Here is a 26,378-nt window from a genome sequence, read left to right on the forward strand (position 1 = left end):
GTGACAGTTGGTGGGTGGGGCCTTCAGTCAGACCAGATGTCTGCCCCAGTCCACTGCTGGGGCTGCAGTCCCAAGGCAGAAGTCACCTGGAGTGGTGCTGGTCTCTATTGCAGCTGCTTGCACAATGCCAGCTTATGGTGCTGTTCTGAATGGACTCCTGCAAAGGGCAGATTGGTTGGGGCAGGAGAGTGGGGGTTGTACCGTATTAGCAAGCTAGTTGGGAGAGTGTTTGAACTGGTTCCTCAAGTGTCTTCTTTAGGCAGGGGTGTGGGAGAGAGAAATAGCACTTTTTGTTTTTGGAGAAGATTCCTAAAGATTCCCTGCCACTCAAGCACACGTTCTGAGATTTGTAGATAAATCTCCTTCTGTATGCCACAGGATATTGCAGGTATTTTTCAAACTGCTACTTCTATGCTGTATCTCAGCAGGGCTGTTTGTTATGCTGTCTCTTTAGGGTTTGGGACTCAGTTTCCTGTCACCCTCCACCTGTCTGAGAGCTGAGCCTGCTGATTTTTCAGGTTCTAGGTGTTAAGCCCTGCTGGTTGTAAGAACTGGCAAAGTTAAGCCCTTGTGGTTTTCAAAGCCAAATATGATGGGGGTTCGTTTTCCCAGTGCGAGTCCCCAGTGCTTGGGGTGCCTGGTGTGAGGTCTGCTCCTGTCCATGCTTGTAGTGTCCCTCCCTCCTACAGACAGTCTGACGAGTCGGTTTGGTTCCCAACCATGTCTCCACCCTTCCTACTCTTTTCAATGTGGCTTCTTCTCTGTGTTTAGCTGTGGCAAGTCTGTTCTGCCGATCTCCATGTCATTTTTTGGATTATTTACTTGTGTGTCGTTATTTTCTTGCTGTATCTATGGGACAGAGTGAACTTAGGATCCTCCTACTTCACCATCTTCCCCAGAAGTTGACCTGATTATCTTTTTATTTATTTATTTATTTATTTATTTATTTATTTATTTATTTATTTATTTATTTTTTTAAAGATTTTATTTATTTATTTGACAGAGGGAGAGACAGCCAGCGAGAGAGGGAACAGNAGTCTGTTCTGCCGATCTCCATGTCATTTTTTGGATTATTTACTTGTGTGTCGTTATTTTCTTGCTGTATCTATGGGACAGAGTGAACTTAGGATCCTCCTACTTCACCATCTTCCCCAGAAGTTGACCTGATTATCTTTTTTTTTTTTTTAAATCATGAAAAAATTTTGTAAGACAAGAGAAATGGCCCTACTTCAGCCATGCTGGGCTCAGACCTTGACTTCAGATTGATCAGATGTTTCCCATCAATTCAAGTGCAGCACCTACTGCTAGTGAGTGTGTACGAGGCATGGACAAGGCATGCTTCTCGGGGGTACAAAATCTGAGACAACTCAAGTGTTAAGGCCTCATTGTTCTGAAGAGTTCTTTGGCTACACCAAGGAGCCTTTTTGTGTCCTTCCTGCACTTGTAGTATGTGCTCGTGTGTGCTGGGTTTTGCAGCTTTGCAAAAGTTAGCATGAATTCTAATCATAAACCATCAGACTCATCTTGGATTATTTTAGGTTTTGACTGAAATATAACCTGGATGGTATTTAAGTTTCATCTCTTAAGTCAGTAGCTCTTTGGATTTGACTCTCAGATCTCACAACTTGGGCATTCTCAGTTTGGCGTCTGATCTACTCATAAGTGTAAGTAAATTGATCAATGAAAAAATGTTGAGAGAGGAAGTCTTCTGAGCAAGAGCATATGGCACTCCTTCTTACACCCCTAGAAAAGTGAGTAGGTAGGAGGATGCTAATTCCATTTCCTCGTGGTGAACAGGTTCTAGTTCTAGTTTGCAGATTTTAGATCTGCTTTTTCACCAGTTATTAGTGCATTGTGTTTAATAAACCCATGACCACATGTATGAGTTGTTTAAGTTGCTTGAAACTTCTTGAGATGTTTAAAACAGAAGCAATATATTGTTGAATGTATTCCAGATGACAAGTAATTATATTTGGTCCACAGCTTTTTTCCTCTCCAGAAGGGACATTTCCCCCCCAAAATAATGACAACAATACAAGTTTTTACGTAGACCCGATACTGCAGACTTCATATTGAATAATTATTGACTAGAAATTCAATATTATGTATTGTGTTAGTCCAGGTTCTCTGAGGAGCAGATGCTAAGATGGGAACAGAAGTAAGAGATTTGTCATGTGAGATGCCTGTGAAGGGAACTGGGGAGGCTGCAATAGCCATCACATTCAAATGCATGTCTGACCCCTGAGATGAGAGAGGAAAGGNCAGATGCTAAGATGGGAACAGAAGTAAGAGATTTGTCATGTGAGATGCCTGTGAAGGGAACTGGGGAGGCTGGAATAGCCATCACATTCAAATGCATGTCTGACCCCTGAGATGAGAGAGGAAAGGAAGGAAGGAAGGAAGACTGCAGTGCAGGTCTGAAACAATTTCGACAAGTTCAGTGAGAAGTCCTCTAGCAAAACTTGCCCTGGGGAGGAGTACCATGCCTCCTTTGCAGGGACCTGCCTCATTGCCTGCCACACTGTGTCAGGCTGGAGCAGCTCGAGGGGGCGTGGCCCCAGCATGAAGTTGGAGATAGAATCGGCAGCAGCTGTGGCTAATCATTGATGCCCTTGCCCCCAAAGCCCATAGGTTGGAGTGACTTCTGCTCATGGCCATTGCATATGTAAGACTACCTAATGCATTGTTGAACATGAACCATATTCTGGAATACATTAAATGTAATGCCAGATAGAGGAAAACAAGTGTTATATTTCTATAGAGACAGAAAGGTAGGCTAATTCTGTAGCATTTTTCTTTTTTGATATATCTGTTTTTTAGACCCTTTAAAAAATGGAGCTATGAATTAAGTGGAAAGTAGGAACTTACTTGGTTTGCAAATTGCATAGACACCAGGATGTATGTCTCAAATTTTTAAAAATGCTGTACTGGATTTTGTGTAAGGAAAGCTGGGGGTGTAAGTCCTGTTACTGATTCCTAGGACTTCCCATCTTGCAAGGGGGGAAAAAAAAACATAAAAAGGCTTTGGAAAGAAACTGTTGTGCTTTGAAAGTCATGTTTGGAAACTACCTTGAATGTGACACTTAGAGTGAGCCCCTTTCAAAAAACACAAAACACTACAAAACAAAAAAACAATGGCTCTTGGCATCTGTAATACATTCTGGGTCCAAAGTCTCGTTGACTATCAGGAAGGTGAGATGCAAAATTATATTGGTCTGTAAGACCACATTGTTGTAGAAAGCTTCAATGTAGCTCTTATTCTAAGGCCCAAGCCTCAGTGCTCTGGAAGAGTGGTTTTGTTTTGTTTTGTTTCAATTTAAAAGAGCAAAGTCATAATCAGTATTAGCTATGATCATGTCTGGCTGTGCTCAAATGACCACCTGGCTGGCTCCCTATTTTGCTACACCTACTTCTCACCAGTCCTGGTGGAGTATGGCAGTCCCATCTATCTGCAGTCAGACCCCCTTTCTCTTCTGCTAGCCTCCTGTGTGATATTAGGAATCTTGTTTCAAAAAGTGGCCATTGGGCTTTTGCCAATAAGATACAAAGTTGGGCATAAGTGTTTAGATTTCAAAGGGTACTTATTCGTACTTTAAAATAGTTTATTTATATCGATAGTTTAAAAATGTTACATGGTTATTTATTTTATTTTTTAAGATTTTATTTATTTATTTGAAAGAGAGTATGCACATGAGTAGGGGGAAGGGCAGGTAGGAGGGAGAGAAACTCAAGCAGACTCCACGCTTAGTGTGGAGCCCCTGGCTGGGCTTGATCCCACGATCCTGAGATCATGAGCTGAGCTGAAACCAAAAATGGGACGCTTGATAGACTGAGCCACCCAGGTGCCCCACCTGCTTATTATTTTACAGAGATGGAAAATGGGAACAAGAAGGGGAGGAATTAAGGAGGAAAAAGGACTCACAAGAGGCAGAGTGCAGTTGTCACATATCAGACTTGGCCTAAAATGGTCTGTGTCCCATCCCATCCTCCCACACACTTGGCCTGAGCTCATGGGGAGTGTGGCATCCCAGGATCATCCCAGGGGTGCTATCCTAGCCATCTGTGTAAATGAGTCATCAATCCATGGGGGTCAGAGACGGCAAATATAGTAGGAAAGCTCAACAATGTGGATCAGAAAACCAGGCTAGACTAAGGATTGAAGGATGTTAGGGTAGAGCAGTTGGGTTTTATCTTGTCTGGTTGGGCAAGAATGGAGCTCTTAAGGGTACTAAATGGGGGTGGATGATTGGCAAATAGGTGCCATTTATAAAAATTGCAGCTTTGTTGAGATATAATTCACCTGTTTAGAGAACACAATGTAGTGGTTTTGAGCATATTCACAGAGTGGATTTACAGGTGCAGCCATTAGCATACTTAACCATACGACATTTTCATCACCCCCCCCAAGAAGCCTGTATGCATTAGCCATCAGTCCTGACTTCCTCCCAATTGCGCCCACCCTAGGCAGCCAGTAATCTACTTCCTTTCTCTGTAGATTTGGCTATTCTCCTATTTCATATAAATGGAATTGTACAATACAGGACTTTCGTGTCTGGCTTCTTTCACTTAGCGTAACGGTTTCTAGGTCCATCCATATTGTATCACGGGTGAGGACTTCACTGTGTTTACTGCTGAATAATATTCTATTATCTGGACATACCACATTTCATTTATTCATTTATCAGTTGGCGGGCATTTGGGTTATTTCTTTTTGGGCTATTATGAATAATGCTGCTTTGAACAGCTGCATACACATTTTTGTGTAGATATATTTTTATTTCTCAAGGGTATATACTTAGGAGTAGAATTGCTTGGTTATATAGTCACTCTGTGTTTACCTTTTAACGTTCCCACCAGCAATGTATGAGGGTTCCAGTTCTCCACCTCCTGACCAACACTTATTACCTTTTTTGATTCTAGTCATGCTTGTGTTTGTGAAGTGGTGTGTGATTTGGTTTGCATTTCTCTGATGGCTGATTATTGTTGAGTATCTTTTCGTCTGCTTATTTACCATTTGTATATCTTTTTCAGAGAAAATGTCCATTCAGATCCTTTGGCCATTTTTAAAGATTTTTTTTTTAATTTTTTTTTATTTATGTGACAGACAGACAGCCAGCTAGAGAGGGAACACAGCAGGGGAGTGGGAGAGGAAGAAGCAGGNTAATTTTTTTTTATTTATGTGACAGACAGACAGCCAGCGAGAGAGGGAACACAGCAGGGGAGTGGGAGAGGAAGAAGCAGGCTTCCAGTGGAGGAGCCCGGTGTGGGACTCGATCCCGGAACGCCGGGATCACGCCCTGAGCCGAGGGCAGACGCTTAACGACTGCGCTACCCAGGCGCCCCCCTTTGGCCATTTTTAAATTGGGTTATTGTCTTATTTTTATTGAATTGTAAGAGTTCTTTATATATTGTAGTACCAAGTCCCTTATCAGATATATGATTTGAACATATATTCACACATTCTGTGAAATGTCTTTTCACTTTCTTGATGGTGTGTGTCATTTGAAGCACAGAATTTTAAGGTTGTTTTTTTTTTTTAAAGATTTTTTAATTTATTTATTTGACAGAGATAGAGACAGCCAGCAAGAGAGGGAACACAAGCAGGGGGAGTGGGAGAGGAAGAAGCAGACTCATAGCGGAGGAGCCTGATGTAGGGCTCGATCCCATAATGCCGGGATCATGCCCTGAGCCGAAGGCAGATGCTTAACCGCTGTGCCACCCAGGCGCCCCAGAATTTTAAGTTTTAATGATATCCATTCAATCTACATTTTTCTTTTGTTACCTGTGCTTTTGGTGTTATATTTAAGAAACCATCAACAAATCTAAGGTCATGAAGATTTATGCCTGTGTTTTCTTCTAAGAGTTTTTCAGTTTTCGCTCTTACATTTAGATCTTTGATGCATTTTTAATTACTTTTGTATTCTTTTTATGTGGCTATCTAGTTGTGCCGTCACCATTTTAAAAAAGCCATTCTTGCCTCTATTGAACTATCTTGCCATCGTCGGCACGGGTGCCATCTCTTAGACAAGTTTTTATTTGATGTCTTTTTTCAAATTAGGATTGGTCTTATTTTTTTGTCACTAAGTGGTTTATGGGCAGGTGGCTGCGTTTTACAAAAGTATCTCTTAACTATGTGTGCATGGAAAAATAACCTTCAATAGAACAACACGTGTTAGAACATTTTAGAATGAAGAAGCCAGAATATGTGTCTCATCCAGGTGGAACTGGGGCACTGAATTAGGTATCCCCCAAACTGGCGCTGCTCAGACTTTAATGTGCATCAGAGTTTCCCTAGAGATCTTGTTAAAATGCAGGTCCTCATTTTCTGGTTCTGGAATGGAGTGCGTGAGAGTCTGCATTTTTAATGAGCCCCTGAGGTTGCTGATGGTGCTGGCCCAGGAACTTTGAGTAACAGTGCAAGAGGGGCTTTCTGGTGTGATCTCATTCAGTGTTGTTATATCTACTTATTTAAAGTGATTTGGAAGGGAATTTTTGAATTCTTTTTTTTTTTTTTTTTTTTTTTTTTTTTTTTTTAAAAACCTTNGCCTTCGAGATGAACCACCACTGCAGGGAACTAGAATAAATGTTTCTTCTAGTTGTCCTTCTGCCAATCGATTCTCTTCTATCTTCCTTTTAGGCCTCTGATGATTGTCACCCAGAAGATCACGACCTTGGCATTCCAAATTCATGATGGTGAGAAACACGACTCTCCTTTTGGTTCTGAGAGTGAGCCTGACGCTCAGAGCTCTTCGTTTAAACTATACCCATTGTCCAGAGCTTACCCAAGTGTGGGCAGATCTTCTATGACTTGTCAAAGATTTGTAAGCTTCTTTAATCAAAGCTCTTTACTTTCCCAGCTACTATTTACTACTTCCCTGCTGAATCCATAGTCTAGATTTGCTAAGTATTTACACCGAGAACAGTTGGTTTTCTGTTTACCTTTATAATGTTTTAAATTTATGGCGCTCTCTGCCCTTCATTTCCAAATCTGTTGAGAAGAAATGGCGTCCTTTTTCTTTGGTTTAATCTGAGAAGCTGAGATGCTCACAAGGTAAAAAAAAAAAAAATAGTGTTGGCTGGTCAACCATTTTATTTTTAATGCTAGCTTTGTTTTGTGTAGTGTTTTTGTTTTGTTTGGCTTGGAAAATTATCTAATGAGATTAGCCTGACCCTTCTCCTTGGAAGAAGGAAGAATCTTGTATTTGTATAAAACTGAACATTTTCTTCACTCATGCCCTTCCTGAAAATGACCAGAAAGTGTGATTTACACGATTAAAACCTGGTTCCAGGGAAAGGAGGACGGCACTTTCAGCTGGGTGGAAGATTTCAATATGGGCGTAAAGAGGTGTCATGTGCAATTAGTAAAAGTATACTCTGCAGATTTGTACTGGTCCGGCAAACTCATCTGGACTGTTGAAAGCTTCTTTATGTGCTAACAGGTCGAGACGATTTACAGTCTCTGTTGGCTAGTCTTACCTTTCTTTAAAGCTTGGGAACTGATTTAATTTCATTTTGACCTTGGGTATTCCTGGTTCATACTTGGCAATTTAGTCATTCTGTAGAGAACTGGGTAATTTTACACCAAGGATGGAGTCTTTCTAGGGTGACCAACTGTCGTGGTTTGTCCAGAACTGAGCAGTTTCCCACGACATGAGACTTTTAGGGCCCAAAATGGGAAAGTCCACGGCACCGGGGGGAGTTGTTAAATGTTTTTGTACCTAAAAGTCCAGTTGGTAGAGTTATAATAGACTAACATTAGCACATAAACCGATAGTTAAAATCAATTTAATTTCTAGGATTGCCAGAGGTGTATTGTTGACATTGTAGGAAAAAGTGAGTGTGATTTTAAAACAACAACAACAAAAAACAGCACTACCTTTTTTTTTTTCCTTTTTTTTTTTTTTAACAGGCTTTTGCCTGAATTTACTTTTTAAAGCATTCTCAGCTTACCTGATTTTCTGGAGCAACCCTTATGTGCAGACAGATGTGTATTTGCCATTTCTTTATTTCTCGTGTGTAGTAGGAACAACAAATGCCAGAAACACTGTCTTCCTTTATGCATATTTCTGAATTGCCTTTATGATTGGTGACCGTCATCTGGGTCTTAGCTGGGTATCCAGCTTTGTAGTCCCATGTCTATAGCTTATTAGACGACACTTCAGTTTCTTCGGCTATAAGTTAACATATAAATTTTATGAGAAGTACAAAGGCGATTTGGTTGGGTTGGTTTGTTTTGTTTTTCCCTGGCATGGATGAATTTTAAAAGAAGAATCATCACCTGATACGTCTTTTGTATTTTCCCCGTGTTCAGAATTATATTTCCTGTTTATTTTGGGAAGAGGAAAGTCCCCTGTTCCTTTCCCCATTCCACACGCATGCTCTCAGTTGGTAGCGGGTGCCTGCAGCCAGCGTAACCAGGGAGGTCTTTGAGCGGGTGCAGGCTGCAAAGGCAGGCTTCTCTCTCTTGTGTAGCAATGAAGACACATGCACTTTGGTAAGAGCGGAGATGTGGAAAGTTCTCTGGGATCCATGTCATACTGTGCAGTTTAAATAGGAGTCACCCCTGCTGTCTCCCCTCTTCACAAGAACCTGCAGAGAACTTCCTTCTCACACGTGCACTTGTCGGTAGCTCCTTAATCCAGAGCATTTAAAAAAATGATTTTATGATTTATGAAATAAATGTGGAATAAATCATTTTTTTTCCAAATGACTTTTGTAAGCCTCTTTTAGAATTTTCTACTTTACTTCAAACATCTTATTTGTACATTTTCTCTTTTTTATAGGATTAGGTCGAAGAGCTGAAGATCTCTCCGCTGAACAACATCGACTTGCTGTAAAGTAAGTTTAACGATATATTCTCAACCTTTTGTATATCAGCGTCTAGAAAGTTTCCTCATTTTTCCACTATATGGATGTATTATTGTTTATGAATAGATCTATTGATGGATACTTGGGTTGTCTGCCAATCTTTGGCTTTTACAAACCCTGTTCCTAGGTCATTTTAAATACGTTTGCGTATAGCAAGGGGATGGATTCCCAGAGTGGGATTGCTGGGCCAGAGAGTACATGGGTCTGGAATTTTGTTAGTTTTGCAAGATTCTCCTTCACTGCCCTTGTATGTCTATTACAGAGTTATTTTTAGTGGGCATGTGTCTAAGGGTCCTCAGGAAACTATTATCAGTGCACATCAGTATGATTAAATGCCACTATGAAAACGGGTAGGAAGCAGGGCTGGAGAGAGGACTGTAGGCTGGGGAGTAGGAGGCAGGAAGCAGGAAGCGGGCTGAAGGCAGACTGTGGCTGGTGTGGGTGTTGCAGAGGAAGGGAGGCTGCAAGGGAGGAGAATAACACTGATAGGGAATTCAAGTGCCTTGTGGGGTAGCACATAGGAGAAGGATGGGCAGCCACAGTGGAGGGTTCCAATAGGGGACTTTCAGGGGGAGTCAGGGTAAGGAAGAGAGAGAGGGTCCTGAGTGGTACGGAGATTGAGTGCCTCGTTTTCACAGTGCCTCGTTTTCACATTAAGGGATTGGGACTAGGAAGCAATGGAGACTCAGTGCAAGAAACTAACAAATCAGATTCTTTGCTCTGTCTATGGGGATGTATATGTGGGGCATAATTCCAGTGACTGGTTAGCCGTGGCATTTTAGGGAGCCTTTCCCCACCATACTGTTCTGCCTCTTTACATGCCAAACACTACCTAGAACTGGTCTCTATAGAGTTTTTCCCTGCCACTGCTTTTGTCTGTGGTTGGGACCTCACGCCTGGATGCCAGAGCAGACAGGAGACTGCTAGAGTGCTGGTTTCGTGTGTCCTCTTCCAGTGGAAACTGGTTCCACCCATCATTTGTTTTGTGTTTATTTTGGCAGTTGGGAGGGAGTTTTCCCGTTTCGCAGCATCTCGATCAACTCACATTAGGTCAGGTTCCCACCCTGCCTCATGTTTATTACCTTCATTTTCTCTTGCAGGCAACTAAGGTTGCTGAGAAAGAACATGTCCCAGCCTCAGAATGACTCTGAACCTCCTCGCCCTCCGTGTCTATAGCCGCCGTCGGCCAGCAGAGGGCGCCAGGGAGCGCGGCGGCTTCTCTATTAACCCACCTCTATTAACTTGTCCTTTCCGCAAGGTTTCTAGCTCAGGTGGATGTTGAGAGAACCAGAACAGAGAAAGATCACGTCATGCTTCATCATCTACAACGACAACGCCTGTGTTTACGATTGGCTTCCCTGCGGATCTAAAAGAAAAATCCCAAGACTGAAGGCTTTTCACCTTTTTTTTAATGTTATTTTCACAGAGTAAAACCCACTTTTTTGGAATACTTAAGCTACCTTCTCAACTTCATGAGTGTCATAGCTGGCCCTTGCAACAATTTCAAGGATTATATAGCCTTCATTGAGGGAAGACACATACCCACGAAGTTGCTGGAAGTGAACTGGAAACAGAGAGGTTTCCACAGCCTGCCAGAGCCTTCTCCCACTGTAAGTGTTTAGTGCCAAGTATTTACCCAGAGCTCCAGAAAAATAGAGCTCTGTTGCCAGGGCTGACTCTCACCAGTAATTGTTCTAATTAAAAAGCCAAACAGTTTACCAGAAAGCTTGGCCAGTAACTCCCCTTCACCCCCGTTTGCCTCACAGCAGAGCTCACTGGCTGGAAATATTAAAGCCATCAATCCAATAGTCAAGCAGCCAATAGCCAATATTTAATGCTTACAGTGCACTCAGCACTGTGCTAGTTAACACATTCGGATTTATGAGTGCTTTTTTGTCTTTATGAATAGAAATTCATATCCAGCCAAAGGATAATGTCATGAAAGGGGGGTAGGGAGGGAGTGGAAACCAGAATAAATGTGATTGTTTTTTTATTGCAGAGCCTGCTTCTTGTGCGGGAAACCAGTTTTAGGTTGGCATGCTTAGAGATCGGTTTTATCGACTTTGAGAGTTTAAGATGGTTTTTGGAAATCGTTTTAATTTTAACCTGAATTTTATGAATTTCAAATTAGTCAATATTAGGATAATGTATCAGACTTCACAAATATGCTAAATTTCTTCAGGTCCAATATCAGGGGAGTTTGCAATTGGTTGAAGGAATAGGGAAAATTGGAAAAAGGAGAAAATGAGCCTAATTGAGATATTTTATAAATGCTGAAGTCTAAGCAAAGTTAATTATTTGAAAATTTAAGTGACTTACTAAGCGTGAATTTTCAGATGGTTTTGACACAGTTGGGTCTTCAACAGGTCATGGTGTCAAACTGTCTCAGCTCTTCCTGCGTTATTGAAACAGTGTGGGAGTGAGGTCACTATGGCCATGAGACATCGAAGGAGTCGCAGGTGTCTCTTGGCAGAATCTGCCAGGGTGCTTTTGTGTTTCACATGCTCTTATTTAGAGAATATGATCACAGCATCTTATCTCACTCTCCTGGGAGACCCTTGCATTTTTGTGCACAGAGAAAGCGAAGTGGTCAGGTGGTATTTTGGCTAAAGACACATCGGTGGGAGGCGGCTGCTACTCCCAGGGTGGTGCTTCCTCAGTGTGTTGTCATAATCGCGGCCTGGCATGGTGAGCACTTGACTGGGAGCCCGATGCTGTTCTTGGTACCTTGCAAATACTCATTCACCTGAACCTCAGGCCGCTCTGAGGAGGTGCTATTGGTATCCCCATATTAACAAAAACAAAAACAAAATGCCCCCCCCTTTTTTTTTCTTAAAGATTTATTTATCTGAGAGAGAGCGTGTGCGAGAGAGCAAGCATGAGTGGGGGGAGGGGCAGAGGGGGAGGGAGAGAACCTTAAGCCATCTTGGTGCTGAATGCAGAGCCTGAAACTTGGCTCGATCTCACGACCCACGAGATCACGACCTGAGCCAACATCAAGAGTTGGATGCTTAACCAACTGAGCCACCCAGGCGCCCCCGAACGTGGCCTGTTTTTATAAAGTCGGGAACTATAGTTGTGTTGATGTTGAATGACATCCCCTGGAATGTTGGGGACCCTGGGCAAAATCACTTGGTCCAGAGACATTTAAAATGCCAGCACATCTTAATGCTAGAGCAGACTACACATAAACCATCCTGGAAGTCTATCTAAGGCATTCCATTACCTACTCATGTCCCAGCTCAGGCATTTCAAAACCTGCACAAAATCCTTCCTAGCTGAGCCTCTGTCCTCCTTGTGGTGATTCAGACCCATTTCCTTGACTCTGCTGGGGACAGAAGTGGAAGGCAAATGGTTATTTCTTTCTGATGGAAGATTGCCACCCTGTAACGTTCTTTCTCTTATGTTTTGGGTCATAAAACCACCTTCCTTTTGGGGGCGCCCAGGGGGCTTGGTCGGTGAAGCATCTGCCTTCGGCTCAGGTCATGATCCCAAAGTCCTGGGATTGAGTCCCGCATTGGGCTCCCTGCTCAGCGGGGGACTCTGCTTCTTCCTCTGCCCCTCCCCTCCCACCCCTCATGCTCTCTCTCAAATCTTTAAAAACAAACTACCTTCCTTTTGTTGGTAGAATGTGCTGGTAGTAGTTTTCTTCCATGTTAGATACATTCAGACCTCAAGTATCAGAGGTGCATTATTCATCTGCATTTAGCCCCTGTGCCCAGCATCCAATTTGTGTCCTAAGAATGCCGGTCGCCGCTCCTTGTAGGGAAGATAACTAAAGCAGCTATTGGAACCGCTTTGTCCCTAACGTGCCCTTGCTGAAATTGTTTTCCTCATACCGGAGTCTTGCATGGTTACACTGATTTTCCCCCCCCCACATTTTCAGAGAGCTGTGATACACAAGTTGTGCATGACCTTGGTGTCTCTCCTCCTGTTTTTGACGCTCACGAAGTCCTTCCCTGTCACCTGCCTGGTCGATGACTGGTTTGTTCATAAAGCAAACTTTCTGACTCGACTCTCCTACTTGTATGTTGTCATGCAAGCCTCGAAGCCCAAGTATTACTTTGCCTGGACATTAGGTACGTTTGATGGAATGGCCCTGAGTGAATGCGGGAAAAGTGAGACTCCTTGGATGCCCTACAGAACAGCATTTTGGATCACCTAATCTAAAAAAGTTCCATGCATGACGGAGGCAGCTGAACGAGTATCATTGTGTACTTTCCAGCAAAGCACTCCTATGTCCTGCCATCCATAAACTCAATTATTCGTGATAAGAGAAAAGCAAACCTTTTCTTTCGTCACTTCAACTCAATGATATTAACAGGTGTCCAAACTTGGAAGCTTCCTTCACCAATCAGAGCTGTCCAGTAGTATAGTGGAAAGTTAGGGGAAAATTCCAGAATGATCTGGCTGTCTTGTCATTTTTCTGGGTTGTGCATAACAGAGGGGATGTGCTTGAAGAAATTTACCAACACACATGCTGACTTAGGTCACACTTTTTCTTTAAGAAATTATGGGTTTTAAAAAAATTGTCAGTTAAGCTTGATGCCTTAGAAACTGATTTCAAGTGACTTTTTTTTTTTAAGGTAGAAAGTTCAACTTGATTTGCTTTTCTCTCTTTCCTTGCAAACAATTTTAGAATGGAAAAGTTTAAAGCCATGCTGGAGTGAGCAGTAAGTCCTCCTATTTACTTACCAGGAATGATAAGGGATTTTGATAAGGCACGCAGCTCAGGAATGGAAATTTAAGTGCTTAGCTGAAGGTGACCTGGGGCTTGATGTCAGGGAGCCCTGATTTAGTTTATTAAGTCAAACAGATGATTAAATTCAGTGCCTAGCGCTTAGTCCGTGTTCCGTGAGTGAAGACGTAGCCCTTCATTGAGTTCCTTTTCTCTCATGCTCCAAGTTTTTATCCCCAAATTAAAGCTGGTAGCTACTAAATTACTTTTTTTTTTATTGTGGTAAAATAGAACATAGAATTTATTGTTTTAACCATCTCTAGTGTACAACTTAGTGGCATGAAGCTTATTCACGGCGTTGGGCAGCCGTCACCACTCTCCATCTCCAGTAGGGAATTTTCCCATCACCCCAAACAGGAACGCTGTACCCATTAAAAAAAATAATAATAACTCCTCATTTCTCTCTGTCCCCAAGTCCTGATCTAAATTATTTTTAAAGGTCTAAACGTTCAGGGAGAAGTTCAGTCCAGTGTGGTATTTATGTGACACTTGGCCAGAAAGATCGAACTGAGGGCTTTTAAAACATTTGTAGTGTGGGAAGTTTTGTTTGTCCCCTTTGGTTCAGTTCAGGGAGTTTCTGTGGAGTACCAGGTTCTGTGCCAGGAGGACAGTGAAAGTGAGTGAGCTGTCGTCTTCTCTGCCTTCGGGATTGTTAACGGTCTGTAGGCACAGAGATGGGCATACCGACCAGGCAGTAACATGGAGAGCTGTCTCAATGCCAGCAATCCAGAGGGGATGATGAATATAGACCGGTGGTTTTGGAAGGCTTCAAAAGCCTTATTCCTCTTTCTGCACTTGCTTTATGACTTAAGAATGGTAATTTCTTCAGTAGGTAGGCATGACATGTACTGTGGTTGGAACCCTGCTTGGAGCACCTGGCCTATTTTCCTACGTGAAATACTTAATGTTTCCACTTTGCTCTAACCTTAGTGTGTGTGTTTGCGAATGAGAGAGAGAGAGAAAGAAGAGATAACAGCTCACTCCCCTTGCTACTTTCTACGTCTTCACTTACCCTTCCTTTTCTCTCCTCTCTCCCTACCTTTCCCGCTCCCATATTCTGTATCCTAGGGCTTAAGGGCTGGCTTCTGGACTAAATCAGCTCCTGCGTTAGGAGGAAGGCAAGGCCCTGTGTGGCCTCCTAGGGAAAGTCTAATGCGAGGTGGGTTGTATTGGGGGGTGGGGGAAGTGGTGGGGACTGGGTTCCAGGCAACAGGGGGCGTCTGGCATCGTTCTGTGCTTTTGGGAGTGCCCCAGATACTGGGAGTATCCTTTTCCTGTGGGTAGCTTTCTCTGTGGGCTTGGCTCTTTTCTATACCCCCTTCCTTTTTTTTTTTTTTTTTTTTTTTTGGGGGGGGGGGGGGGTNTTTTTTTTTTTTTTTCTTTTTTGGTGGGGGGGGTAGCTTCAGGAGAATGACTTCATTAATTTGTATGGCCTCAGTTTGAACTTTGTTACAGTTTAGATTGCATGGGCTGGTCTGAAATTAACCTTTGTATTATTTATGAATAAAGAAGCAATGACTAGTCTAACAGGGAATATTTAAACTGCATAACCGAATAATTGTTTTATCCAGCTCCTTAAACATCATTTACATATAATTGATACACTAATTATACGTGATTATGAATTTAATCCTTAAAGCTGGCCTCTTCATGAATCTCGGCTGAGCTGCACCGTGTTAGCCTCGCTCTCGTTACTGTTTATATTGAGATAATTAAAGCAATTTTCCTTGGACTTAGTGTACAATTCTGGTTGTTTTTCCCTAATTAGTACTTATTAGTGAGACTCAACTTCAGCCCAGGCTGTGTTCCAAGGATCACAATCTCCCAAATAATGGGTGTCCAAGTTACTTTATCTGTCATTATACAATAGACCCCACAAGTAAACCCAGTTTGGGGCTGGTGAACTCNAATTAGTACTTATTAGTGAGACTCAACTTCAGCCCAGTCTGTGTTCCAAGGATCACAATCTCCCAAATAATGGGTGTCCAAGTTACTTTATCTGTCATTATACAATAGACCCCACAAGTAAACCCAGTTTGGGGCTGTTGAACTCAGAACTCCTAACTGCTCAGAGACAAAACCGCGTCACCGATAAATGGTGGTGGAATGAACGAGGGGGAAGCAGGCATTCCCTAGCCTCTCAGCCCAACATCTGAGAGCCACTGTTCTGGACTTTCTTTGGTCTTTCAGAGACTCCTAGCCCCTCAGGTGGTGGGATCAGAATCCTTTCTAGCATTCAGAGCCTGGCACTGTTTACCACCTGAGTGATCCGAATGTTAGCCTCACTAAGCTTTGGCAAGTGGGTCGGGGAGAACAGCAGCTGACATTTCTTAAGTGCTGACTTGGGCTAGGCACTGGACTATGAGCTCCATTCATGCCTTGTTTAATTCTTTCAACGTGGCTTTAAGATAGGTACCACTCTAATATCCATTTTCTTCTCAAGGGAATGGGTTTCTAGATGTCAGTCAACTCTCTCGAGGCCATCTGTTCAGTATGTTGCTCAGTGGAGACCCAGAAGCAGGGGGCTCTGCCCCTAGAGCCCACCCTCACCCAGCATCTTCACACTGCTGGGGGCGCCGAAGGAGAAGGCCTATAAAGTGCTTTATAAAGTCCTGGAAAGATCGTAGGCACCCAGAAGAGAAGTTGTTCTGGGTTTTAGACAAGGCTGGCGGTAAGAGAAGGAGTTGCAGGGCTGCTGGTCCCATACTGCCTGGCCAGCCCTGGTTTTCGTTTCCAGCACAGACCCCAAAGGGCTCCTCTTCTCCTGCTTCAGCTTATCTTGTCATTCAGTTTCTTCCCACACATTTAAAACTTCATTTCTTTACAAAAGTGTCTGTTCATATCTTCTGCCCATTTTACGATTTGTTTATTTCTCGTGTATTGAATTGGAGAAGTTCTTTGTAGATCTTGGATACCAGTCTTTGGTTTCACTCATTTATGGGACATAAGAAGTAGGAAGATCGGTAGGAGAAGAAAGGGAAGAAGAAAGGGGGGGTAAACAGAAGGGGGAATGAACCACGAGAGACAGTGGACTCTGGGAAACAAACTGAGGGCTTTGGGGGGGCGGGGAATGGGACAGGCTGGTGATGGGTATTGAGGGCACATATTGCAGTGCACTGGGTGTTATACGCAAGTAATGAATCATGGAACTTTACATCAAAAACTAGGGATGTACTGTATGGTGACTAGTATAATAAAAAAATATTAAATTTAAAAAAAAACTTCATTTCTTAACGGGCACACCTCTGCTTAGTTGTTCCTTTCATTTTCCACTGAGTTTCCATCCAGTCGGCTTGGGAGAATGACTTAGAGGCTCTCAGTACTTTTCATCCTTCCTTCTAAAAAGAAACCAGATCATTTCCCAGTGAGGCCAAGCATAAGATAAGCAGTGTTAAATCACCAGCTATGCCAAAAGGAAAGGGGACAAACACAGAACAGGTTGTTTTTCTTGAGAGTATCCCTTCAGAAGTCGCTCTGGAGCTGGACCTGAACTTTTATGGAAAAGAATGACTAGACCCTCAAGAAAGATTTCTCGATCTCCCCGGATCTAAGACCTTACAGTGCTGTGCTTTGGTTTACTTATTTTTTACTTAATTCCAGTATAGTTAGAATACAGTGTTATTGGTTTAGGTATGCAAGGCAGTAATTCAACACGTCCATACGTCACCCGGTGCTCATGACAAGTGCACGCCTTAATCCCCATCACCTAGTTCCCCATCCCCCACCCACCTCCCTTCTGCGAACCATCAGTTCCCTGCAGTTCAGAGTTTGTTTCTTGGTTTGTCTCATTTTTCCTTTGTTTGTCGTCTTAAATTCCACATAGGAGTGAGAGCATATGGTGTTTGTCTTTCTGACTTATTTTGCTTAGCATTATAACCCTCTAGATCCATCCATGTTATTGCAAATGGCACGATTTCATTGTTCTTATGGCTGGGTAATTTCTATTGTGTATATACATACCACATCTTCTTTATCCATTCATCTATCGATGGACACTTGGGGTGTTTCCATAGTTTGGCTGTTGTAATAATGCTGCTATAAACATAGGGGTGCATGTAGCTTTTAGTATTTTTGTATTTTGGGGGCAAATACCCAGTAGTGTGATTACTGGATCACAGGGTAGTTCTATTTTTAATTTTTTGAGGAACCTCCGTACTGTTTTCCGCGGTGGCTGCCCCAGTTTGTATTCCTACCAACAGTGCAAGAGGCCTCCTTTTTCTCCACATCCTCACCAACACTTCTTTCTTGTGTGTTTTTAGCCATTCTGACAGGTGTGAGGTGATATTTCATTGCAGTTTTGATTTGCATTTTCCTGATGATGAATGATATTGAACATCTTTTCATGTGTCTGTTGGCCATCTGGATGTCTTCTTTGGAGAAATGTCTGCTCATGTCTTCTGCCCATTTTTTAATTGGATTATTTGTTTTTTTAGGGTGTTAAAGTTGTTTTTGTTTTTTTTTTAAAGAAAATATTCTAACGGAATTAACTTGAACTAAGTGAAAAGAGACAGCCTTCTGGTCATCATAAAAGTATATCGATTTCCTCAGGTCTCTATTTGATTACAACATCACATAATTAAGGAATTAGAAATGTTATACTCACTGCAGGGGGACATTTTCTTATCGTTCCGTGAAGTTGAATAAAGTTGGAAGCAGGAGCTATCCCAAACTGACTTCATGGGTAGGATACTTTGGTAATTGGGTCCATGTGTGGTCTCCGTGGTGGCTGGCCCCAAATTCACATCACTAGCTCTGCTCTTTGTCTTGTGCTCTAGACTTTTCTAACTGTATCTTGGCAGCCCTGGCTGATACCTACTGGCATGTCATGCTTAATATGTCCAGAATGAGCTCCAATTTCTGTTTCAGAGCTGGTTCTCGTCCTGACTTAATGCTATCCGTTCATGCCGTGCCATCTTTAATGACAGCTCTTGGACCTGTCCAAGTCTCCTGGCTCCCCTGTTTCTTCTGGCCTCTGCTTCTGAGCTTAGATGTATGTTTACCTTCTTGCCTTTCTCCCCTCTTCCATCAAGTTGGTCACTAAATCCTATTGCTTGGTGCTGGTTCATTTTTCTATTATTTTCGTTTTGCATTTTAGGAGCACCTGGTCCCTTTTTATTTAGCAGCTGCTCACTAAATGCTAACGAATGAATAAAAATGAAGGCCACCAAAGAGCCCAAAAGATTTCTGTGATTTATAATGGTACCAGGTCAATTGTTTTGGTTTCTTTTCCACGGAGAAACTACTGCCTATCTCTCAATCTTAAAGCTAGACAGACGTTTAATATCTTTTAAAGCAGCAATATGACTTTTGTTCCATATCCTAATGTGTTGTTTTAAAAACCATAGCTGATGCAGTGAATAACGCAGCTGGCTTTGGCTTCAGCGGAGTGGATAAGAATGGAAATTTCTGTTGGGATCTGCTTTCTAACCTAAACATCTGGAAAATTGAGGTGAGTCTATTATGCTTTTCAATCAAGCTCCCACGGTGAATAAAGCAAATGATTTGCTTTGAGTGTGGTATCCCTGGAAGCTCTTCCTCAGAGTGTCCAAGGCAAAGCGATCAGGGAATGCCAGATCCAGCAGCCTCCGGGACATTCTGTGTCTTAGGATTTTTCCTGTTTTTTAAAGATACCTACTTTCTTGAAAGTTATAATGGTTCACGGAATGACATGCAGAAATCTGAAAAAGAGCCAGGAAAATCTTTCTGTTGTTTACATTCCTGTTCTCTCAACTAGAAAGTACAAATGTCATTTTCTCCTGTTTCATGTTCTGCTTTCTTCAGTCAAGAATACAGACGAGAAGCTCCTGTATTTAGGTTTTTAATATTGCAAGCATTCTCTGCTGTTCCTTTTGAAACATTTCTAATTCATTTGCTTTTACGAAGAACGGTCACGGCACATAGCTTTTAGGCCACTAGAATCAGTGTGGTTTTTGTCTTTCACTGGCTTTGTTTTTGGACCGTGGCTCTCAAGATGTCCTCATCTTCAGAGGTGGGCTCTTGGGACCCATCATTCTCGGTTTTCCTGGCATTGTGAGCCCTCAGAGCAGAGTGGAAGGCCCAGTGTTTGACCCTTCCCTCCTTGCTGCTGGGAGGAAGTGAGGACAAGGTTCTCACTTAGAGAAGGGCCGATTCTGTAGCCAGGTGACTCAGATGTGCTGTTGGTTGTGGTTTCCTGCCCACCACAGGGCAGGCAGGGTGCCATTGGAGAGTCTGAGTGGAAGGGGATATGCATTTAGAGCAAGAAACCAGGGAGGTGGAGACTGACCACCTGCTTCCCGTTAGGTGGGCATTCGGCCAGGAGGAGACATGGATGTTCTTTCTCCACCTTCCCGATGCCGGAGGCTTCTCTTCATCTTAAATGGCTTAAACCAAGTTGCAGCCTCCAGAACGACCTTTCTCATTTTTGGAAAAGCCGTGTGGATAATCTACAAGCTTCTCATTTCTATACAGATGACGACCCAAGAGAGTCCAAATGTGTTAGGACTTTGCTCCCTTTTCCCACTAAAATTCTTCTCTTCCTCAAAAATCCCAGATCACTGCTGGCTGCCTCGGAGTGCTGTGGATACATGTCCTTTGCAGCCCACCAGGATACCAAGACACAGTCCTTTCACTGTGGGTATATGGTCAGGGTAAAGGGCTAGGTTATAAGTTGTATCTTTATTATTAAAGAAAACCAGAAGGAGGGATTTTGCATATTCAGTAGAGTCGATAGCAAATAGCTAAAGAAAACCAGGGAAGTCTGATTTAGTTAAGGTACCTTGAAGCTGTGCATATAACATTTTATTAGCCAGAGAAGACCTAAATAACACCCCTCAGGGTTTTGAAATAAAAAGTCATCATACGATATCTCTCCATCTCCCCATCTACCAATCAGTCCATCCATACATCCATCCATCATCTCTCTCCTTCCCTCCAAACATACTATGTTAGGCCAGTGTGTGGTGTAAGATTTTCTTAGCGTTGAACTAGAAAAAAGTGGCCCCTCTACAATCAGGAATTCCGGTTCTCGAATGTTTGCTTTATGCTTTCTACTACCGGCCTTTGATCAGATCTTTTAAAAAAAAATTTTTTTTAAATTTTTTTTATTTAATGAGAAAACTCAAGTGATGGCTTATTTTAGAATCTCTCTTCTTTGGTACCCGTATCATTGCCAGTTGGGTGATGTTTGTTTTCTTTTTGGTATTGAGACCCTTTCACGCATGAAATCTCTCACTGTTCTAAATACAACTGGAAGCATTTGAATTTGAGCTGCTATTTGCAGAATAACTTCACAAGACTGACCTAGTTTATAGACGGCCACATAGTGAATGATGACAAATTTAGGCTGTCCTCAGAAAGGCCCTGAACTGACATGATTAAACTTTTCCGGTGGCAAAGCCCCTTTTAGAGTATTTAGTTTTAAAACTCAGATGACTGAAAAAAAAAATTTTTTTTTTTTAACCAGAGTGGAAGAAAAACCTACAAGACATTCCTTCCATTTTCCTATAATTTGAAAATAAATTTTGAGGGAAATGAAGACTTTGCAAGCCAAGTTTTGGTGCAAAGTAAATCTTATAAATACCAGAAAATTTTCCTGCGTAGGACGGAACAGCTGATGTACTCTCGATGGAGGAGTCTCTATTGAAATAGCACATTTCATCTGCCACCAGGGAAATTCTGGGGACGACTTTCCATTACTTGGGGTATTTTTAAAGCTAATGATAGGTGTTATTTTCTTCCTTCTAGACTGCCACAAGTTTCAAAATGTACTTAGAAAACTGGAATATTCAGACAGCTACTTGGCTAAAGCGGTAAGAAAAATATAAATGACCTCATTCCTCATGGCACTGGGATATGTTTAGATGGGAGTCACCAGATGAGCGGCCGCGCTGCCCGTCGTGCTCTGTCACCCGACACTTTTGTTTTGTAGTAACATCTATGCCCTGGAAATGGAAAAGTAGAAAAGTAGTGATGTGAGAAGGTCACAGTGGAGCCTGTTTATTTTAGTGCAACACTTCATAGTGCCATTCCTGGGCACAGCCTCTCGTTTCAGTTTGCATAGCAATCCTATGAGTGGTTGGTAGTTAGCCCCATTTTACAGATGAGGAAAGTGAAACACAGAGAGGTTACGTCACTTGCCCGAAGTCACACAGCTAATGAGGATTAGAGAAGAGCCCCAACAGCCAGGCTCTGTGTTGTGCTGCCGCTTCCCTAGAGGAGGGTACATTGCTCAGATGTCGAGGGTCAATGTCAGCATCGAATCACTGACAATCTCCATTTATCCCTAGTATTCAAAGCTTTTTAGTACCCCAGATATTTATGCTTTTTAACTTTGTGTTCTTTGTTCCTGCTTCTCTGGCCTTTTGTTTCCCTGCACATTCCAAAATTGGAAAGTTGACTTAATACGGAACTAATAATATGCTATCCTTGAAGCAACAAACTCTAGCTAGTGACTGTTCCTATCATATGAGTGCAGGGAGAGTCTGAAACTATCAGGCTGGAGATTCTGTTTTTGATCCATAGCATTTTTCACGGGTCACAACATGGGGGTAAGAGACCATGTATAGTAACACCTCCAAGGTAAGTTCATGCACTGTTGTCCGGAAGTTGATCTGAACACGCAATTTGGAAAATTTGCACCTATTATTGCTATTAATTTTGTCAATTTTTATTTTTTATTTTTAAAGATTTCATTTATTTGACAGAGAGCAAGAGAGCACAAACAGGAGGAGTAGTAAAGAGGGAGAGGGAGAAGCGGGCACCCCGCTGAGCTGGGAGCCCAATTCGGGACTCAATCCCAGGACCCTGGGATCATGACCTGAGCTGAAGGCAGATGCTTAACCAACTAAGCCACCCAGGCACCCCGTATTTTTTCAATAATTTTAGCATAAAACTCTATTTCTGTAAATTGGGCAATCCCAATGTACCAAGAGTCCTACTGTCTCCAGTAGGAGTTTATGTTCTAAGATGACTGAACAACGTGAGCACCTAATAAATGAAAAAAAATATTACAGCATCATTTTAGAAGATGAAATATCTTATTTGTACAAAAAGATACAGAGGGTAAGAAACAAATACCTGGGCAAACTACCCCATGTCAAAGAAACATTGCAAGTGGTGTCCCAGTCCTATGTTTCTCTCTCCAAATGCATTCTCTTTCTTTATATGAAAAGGGAGCCATAACCCTTAGTTTGGGTTCAAATCGGTTACTTTTAACAACCCATACACAGCTGGATTGGGGTTAACTGTTTGAATTCCTATTTTTTTATTCGGGTCCTCTTGTTTAGTAAACCACATAAGTGCTATTGGTGCTTTGTAGATTGAATTTGTGTTAATAAACAGCCAAGAGTCAAAGATCTCCAAGGTATTTGCAGACAAGTTCTAGATCCTCACACTATCACTTTTTAAAGCAAATTCATGGATTGTAATCCAACGGACACTGTAAGAGCTAGAAAGTCATGTAGCCGACACGCCGATTTTGTGCTGGAGTCATTGCCAAGAGAGATGAAAGGGTCTGCAGCATTGGCTAGCTAGGTGGCATGGGGGCCAGGCTGGAAAGATGAATTAACTTTGACTACATGAGGATATCTGCGTCTAAAGATGCTCTCCTGATTTTAACATTTGTCGTGCTAGTGGCACTTACCCGGACGTATTCCCAGTAGATCAGGGTATTGGTGGAGTAAGTTTCACAAGGCAGGAGCTCTTACTGCATAGAGTGACCACTTGGACTTTAGTAGACATAGTATGATGGTGTCTAGGTCATTTAGTTCCGTGAGGTTAAAACTTCATATTCCACTCCCCAGATGATTGGACTGTGAATTGCCTGTCTGATAGCATTCAGGACATGGAGTTCAGGCAGCTGGGATGGCATTGAAATCCCTGACAGTGGACTGATCAGGTGATTTTTGCATGGTCTGAAGACGGAAGTGTAGGTAAACGTTTCTAGTATGCCTGACCTGCGACTCGTATCTTCCTGTCTTCATAGAGTATGCTATGAACGGGTTCCATGGTACCCTACGGTGCTAACCTTCGTCTTGTCTGCCTTGTGGCATGGTGTCTATCCTGGATACTATTTTACCTTCTTAACTGGAATCCTCGTCACAGTAGCAGCCAGAACGGTAAGCTTCTTTTGGTTGTAGGAGCTTTTCCTTAATAATCGGATGACTCTATGTCTGCCATTAGAGAAATACTTCGATGTATAGGAATTTTTGGCCATAAAATGATGAACTATTTTCATGTTATTTATAGATGGTGTTTGCAAAAAGGAATTTTAGCAATAATGAATGTTTAATACCTTAAAAGATAAAAAAAAATTTTTTTTAAAGATTTATTTAGAGAGAGGAGAGAGCACAAGTGTGTGAGTCAGGGGAGGGGCAGAGGGAGAAGGACAAACAGACTCTGTGCTGAGCACGGAGCCCCACATAGGGCTTGATCCCACAACCCTGAGATCATGACCGGAGCCGAAACCAAGAGTTGGATGCTTGACTGAGCCACCCAGGGGCCCCATCTTTATAGAGGCTAAAAACATTTTTAAACAGAAAGTCTACCAAGTACAGATGAAGATTAGTAATTGAGGCTCTGTAGGCTTCATTTTCCTTATTCTCATCATCACTTCTCAGTTCATTATCCTAAGCTTAGAAATGAGTCTCTGCAGCCAGTAAAATTGCAGCCATAGGAACTGTGTTGTTAGAGATTGCTCTAACTTTTCATGCTGTCATGCCTGATCCAGTAAATTACTTTATGTGAAATTCTTCGTGAATTTTATAAATTCAGTTCTCTAGGTTTTTGGGGTAGGCTTCAGTTTGTCCTAGAGTGTTCCTATCATCTGCTGGTTGTAGAGCAGGATGATAAAGACATAAAAAATATGCTTGTCCTTAAAGAATGAGACAAGCATTTATGTTCATTGCAGCTCAGTGTGCTGATTGTCAAATAGTGTTTTGTGGCTTTCCTTATTCGGGTGCCAGGAATTTTTTCTTTTTTTTAAGATTTTATTTATTTTGACAGAGAGACAACCAGTGAAAGAGGGAACACAAGCAGGGGGAGTGGGAGAGGAAGAAGCAGGCTCCCAGCGGAGGAGCCCAATGTGGGGCTTGATCCCAAGGCAGATGCTTAACAACTGAGCCACCCAGGCACCCCTAGTGCCAGGAATGTTTAATGACATGTGTCAAACTGTAGTTTGGATGTGAATTTAGGAGCCCCAACAGAGCTATTCACTCATTCTTGAATTCATGTACTCTATGAATATTTCAGGAGCCCACCTATGTGCCAGTTTGGGTTCTGGGCACTGGGATACCACAGTGAACAGGATTCCCTTCCCCATGGAACTCCTGTTTTAGTTAGGTGAATGTTTGTTAGAATAGATGTGTGAACAAGAATGATAATTGATTATGACTCATGCTGATGAGTGTACTTTTAAAATAAAGTATATATTGTACATGGGTAGCAAAGAACACATTTTCTCTTCTCCCATTTATCTACCTACTTAGATTATAAAAGTAAAGAGCAGATGGCCAGGACAAACTAAAACAAGGACCAGAATTTTGTTTATTAATATGTCCAGCGTATTCTTCCTGAAGATGTCTTTAGCTCTGTGATCTCAGTTGGTATAAAAGCACTGATTTCCTTTTCAGAAGGCCTGGAAATATTTTTCACAAATGAGGTAGGTAGGGTGTAGAAAGGGTTGATAGAACAGGATTCCCAGGAGAATGAACTCAGTAATGAAGTGTCTTATGCGCTGATACCGCTCATGTGTCCCGAATGGATGGAGCTCTGGCTCTAGCTTGAACTCGGGGCCAAGAAGGAGTTTTTTGTTTGTTTGTTTGGTTTGTTTTAATGTTTTTTATTATGTTAGTCATCATACAGTACATCCCTGGTTTCTGATGTAAAGTTTGATGATTCATTAGTTGCGTATAACACCCAGTGCACCATGCAATACGTGCCCTCCTTACTACCCATCACCCGTCTATCCCATTCCCCCACCCCCTTCCCCTCTGAAGCCCTCAGTTTGTTTCTCATAGTCCATAGTCTCTCATGTTTCATTCCCCCTTCTGATTACCCCCCCTTTCTTTATCCCTTTCTTCCCCTACCGATCTTCCTAGTTCTTATGTTCCATAGATGAGAGAAATCATATGATTGTCTTTCTCTGCTTATTTCCAATTAGCATTATCTCCTCCAGTGCCGTCCATGTTGTAGCAAATGTTGAGAACTCGTTCTTTCTGATAGCTGAGTAATATTCCATTGTTTATATGGACCACAACTTCTTAATCCAGTCATCTGTTGAAGGGCATCTTGGCTCTTTCCACGATTAGCTATTGTGGACAATGCTGCTATGAACATTGGGGTGCACATGGCCCTTCTCTTCACTACGTCTGTATCTTTGGGGTAAATACCCAGTAGTGCAATGGCTGGGTCATAGGGTAGTTCAATTTTCAACTTTTTAAGGGACCTCCACACTGTTTTCCAGAGTGGCTGTACCAACTTGCATTCCCACCAACAATGTAGGAGGGATCCCCTTTCTCCACATCCTCTCCAGCAATTGTTGTTTCTTGCCTTGTCAATTTTTGCCATTCTAACTGGTATAAAGTGGTATCTTAGTGTGGTTTTGATTTGGATTTCCCTGATGGCTAATGATGTACAACATTTTTTCATGTGTCTGTTAGCCATTTGTANAGTGGTATCTTAGTGTGGTTTTGATTTGGATTTCCCTGATGGCTAATGATGTACAACATTTTTTCATGTGTCTGTTAGCCATTTGTATGTCATCATTGGAAAAGTGTCTGTTCATATCTTCTGC

The 26,378-nt window shown here is 42.2% G+C and overlaps 1 protein-coding gene across 9 annotated transcripts in view; it reads left to right on the forward strand.

Moving 5' to 3' along the window:
- The window catches only part of MBOAT1 (membrane bound O-acyltransferase domain containing 1), a 115,725-nt gene that overhangs the window by 77,714 nt on the left and 11,633 nt on the right, over positions 1–26,378 (forward strand). For 6 of the 9 annotated variants that reach the window (XR_004625361.1, XM_034660266.1, XM_034660269.1 and 3 more), the window contains 7 exons: positions 6,638–6,693; positions 8,784–8,838; positions 10,295–10,478; positions 12,755–12,947; positions 18,952–19,055; positions 21,332–21,396; positions 23,571–23,703. Coding sequence is in view for 7 of the 9 variants with exons in the window: in XM_034660266.1 (XP_034516157.1) it covers positions 6,638–6,693; positions 8,784–8,838; positions 10,295–10,478; positions 12,755–12,947; positions 18,952–19,055; positions 21,332–21,396; positions 23,571–23,703 (790 nt within the window). In the remaining 2 variants the exon portion in view is untranslated. The remainder of the gene's footprint in view (positions 1–6,637; positions 6,694–8,783; positions 8,839–10,294; positions 10,479–12,754; positions 12,948–18,951; positions 19,056–21,331; positions 21,397–23,570; positions 23,704–26,378) is intronic. The other 3 variants (XR_004625362.1, XM_034660268.1, XM_034660267.1) reach the window with 1 other exon arrangement.

This window comes from Ailuropoda melanoleuca, chromosome 5, assembly GCF_002007445.2.
Source record: "Ailuropoda melanoleuca isolate Jingjing chromosome 5, ASM200744v2, whole genome shotgun sequence".
NCBI lineage: Eukaryota > Metazoa > Chordata > Mammalia > Carnivora > Ursidae > Ailuropoda > Ailuropoda melanoleuca.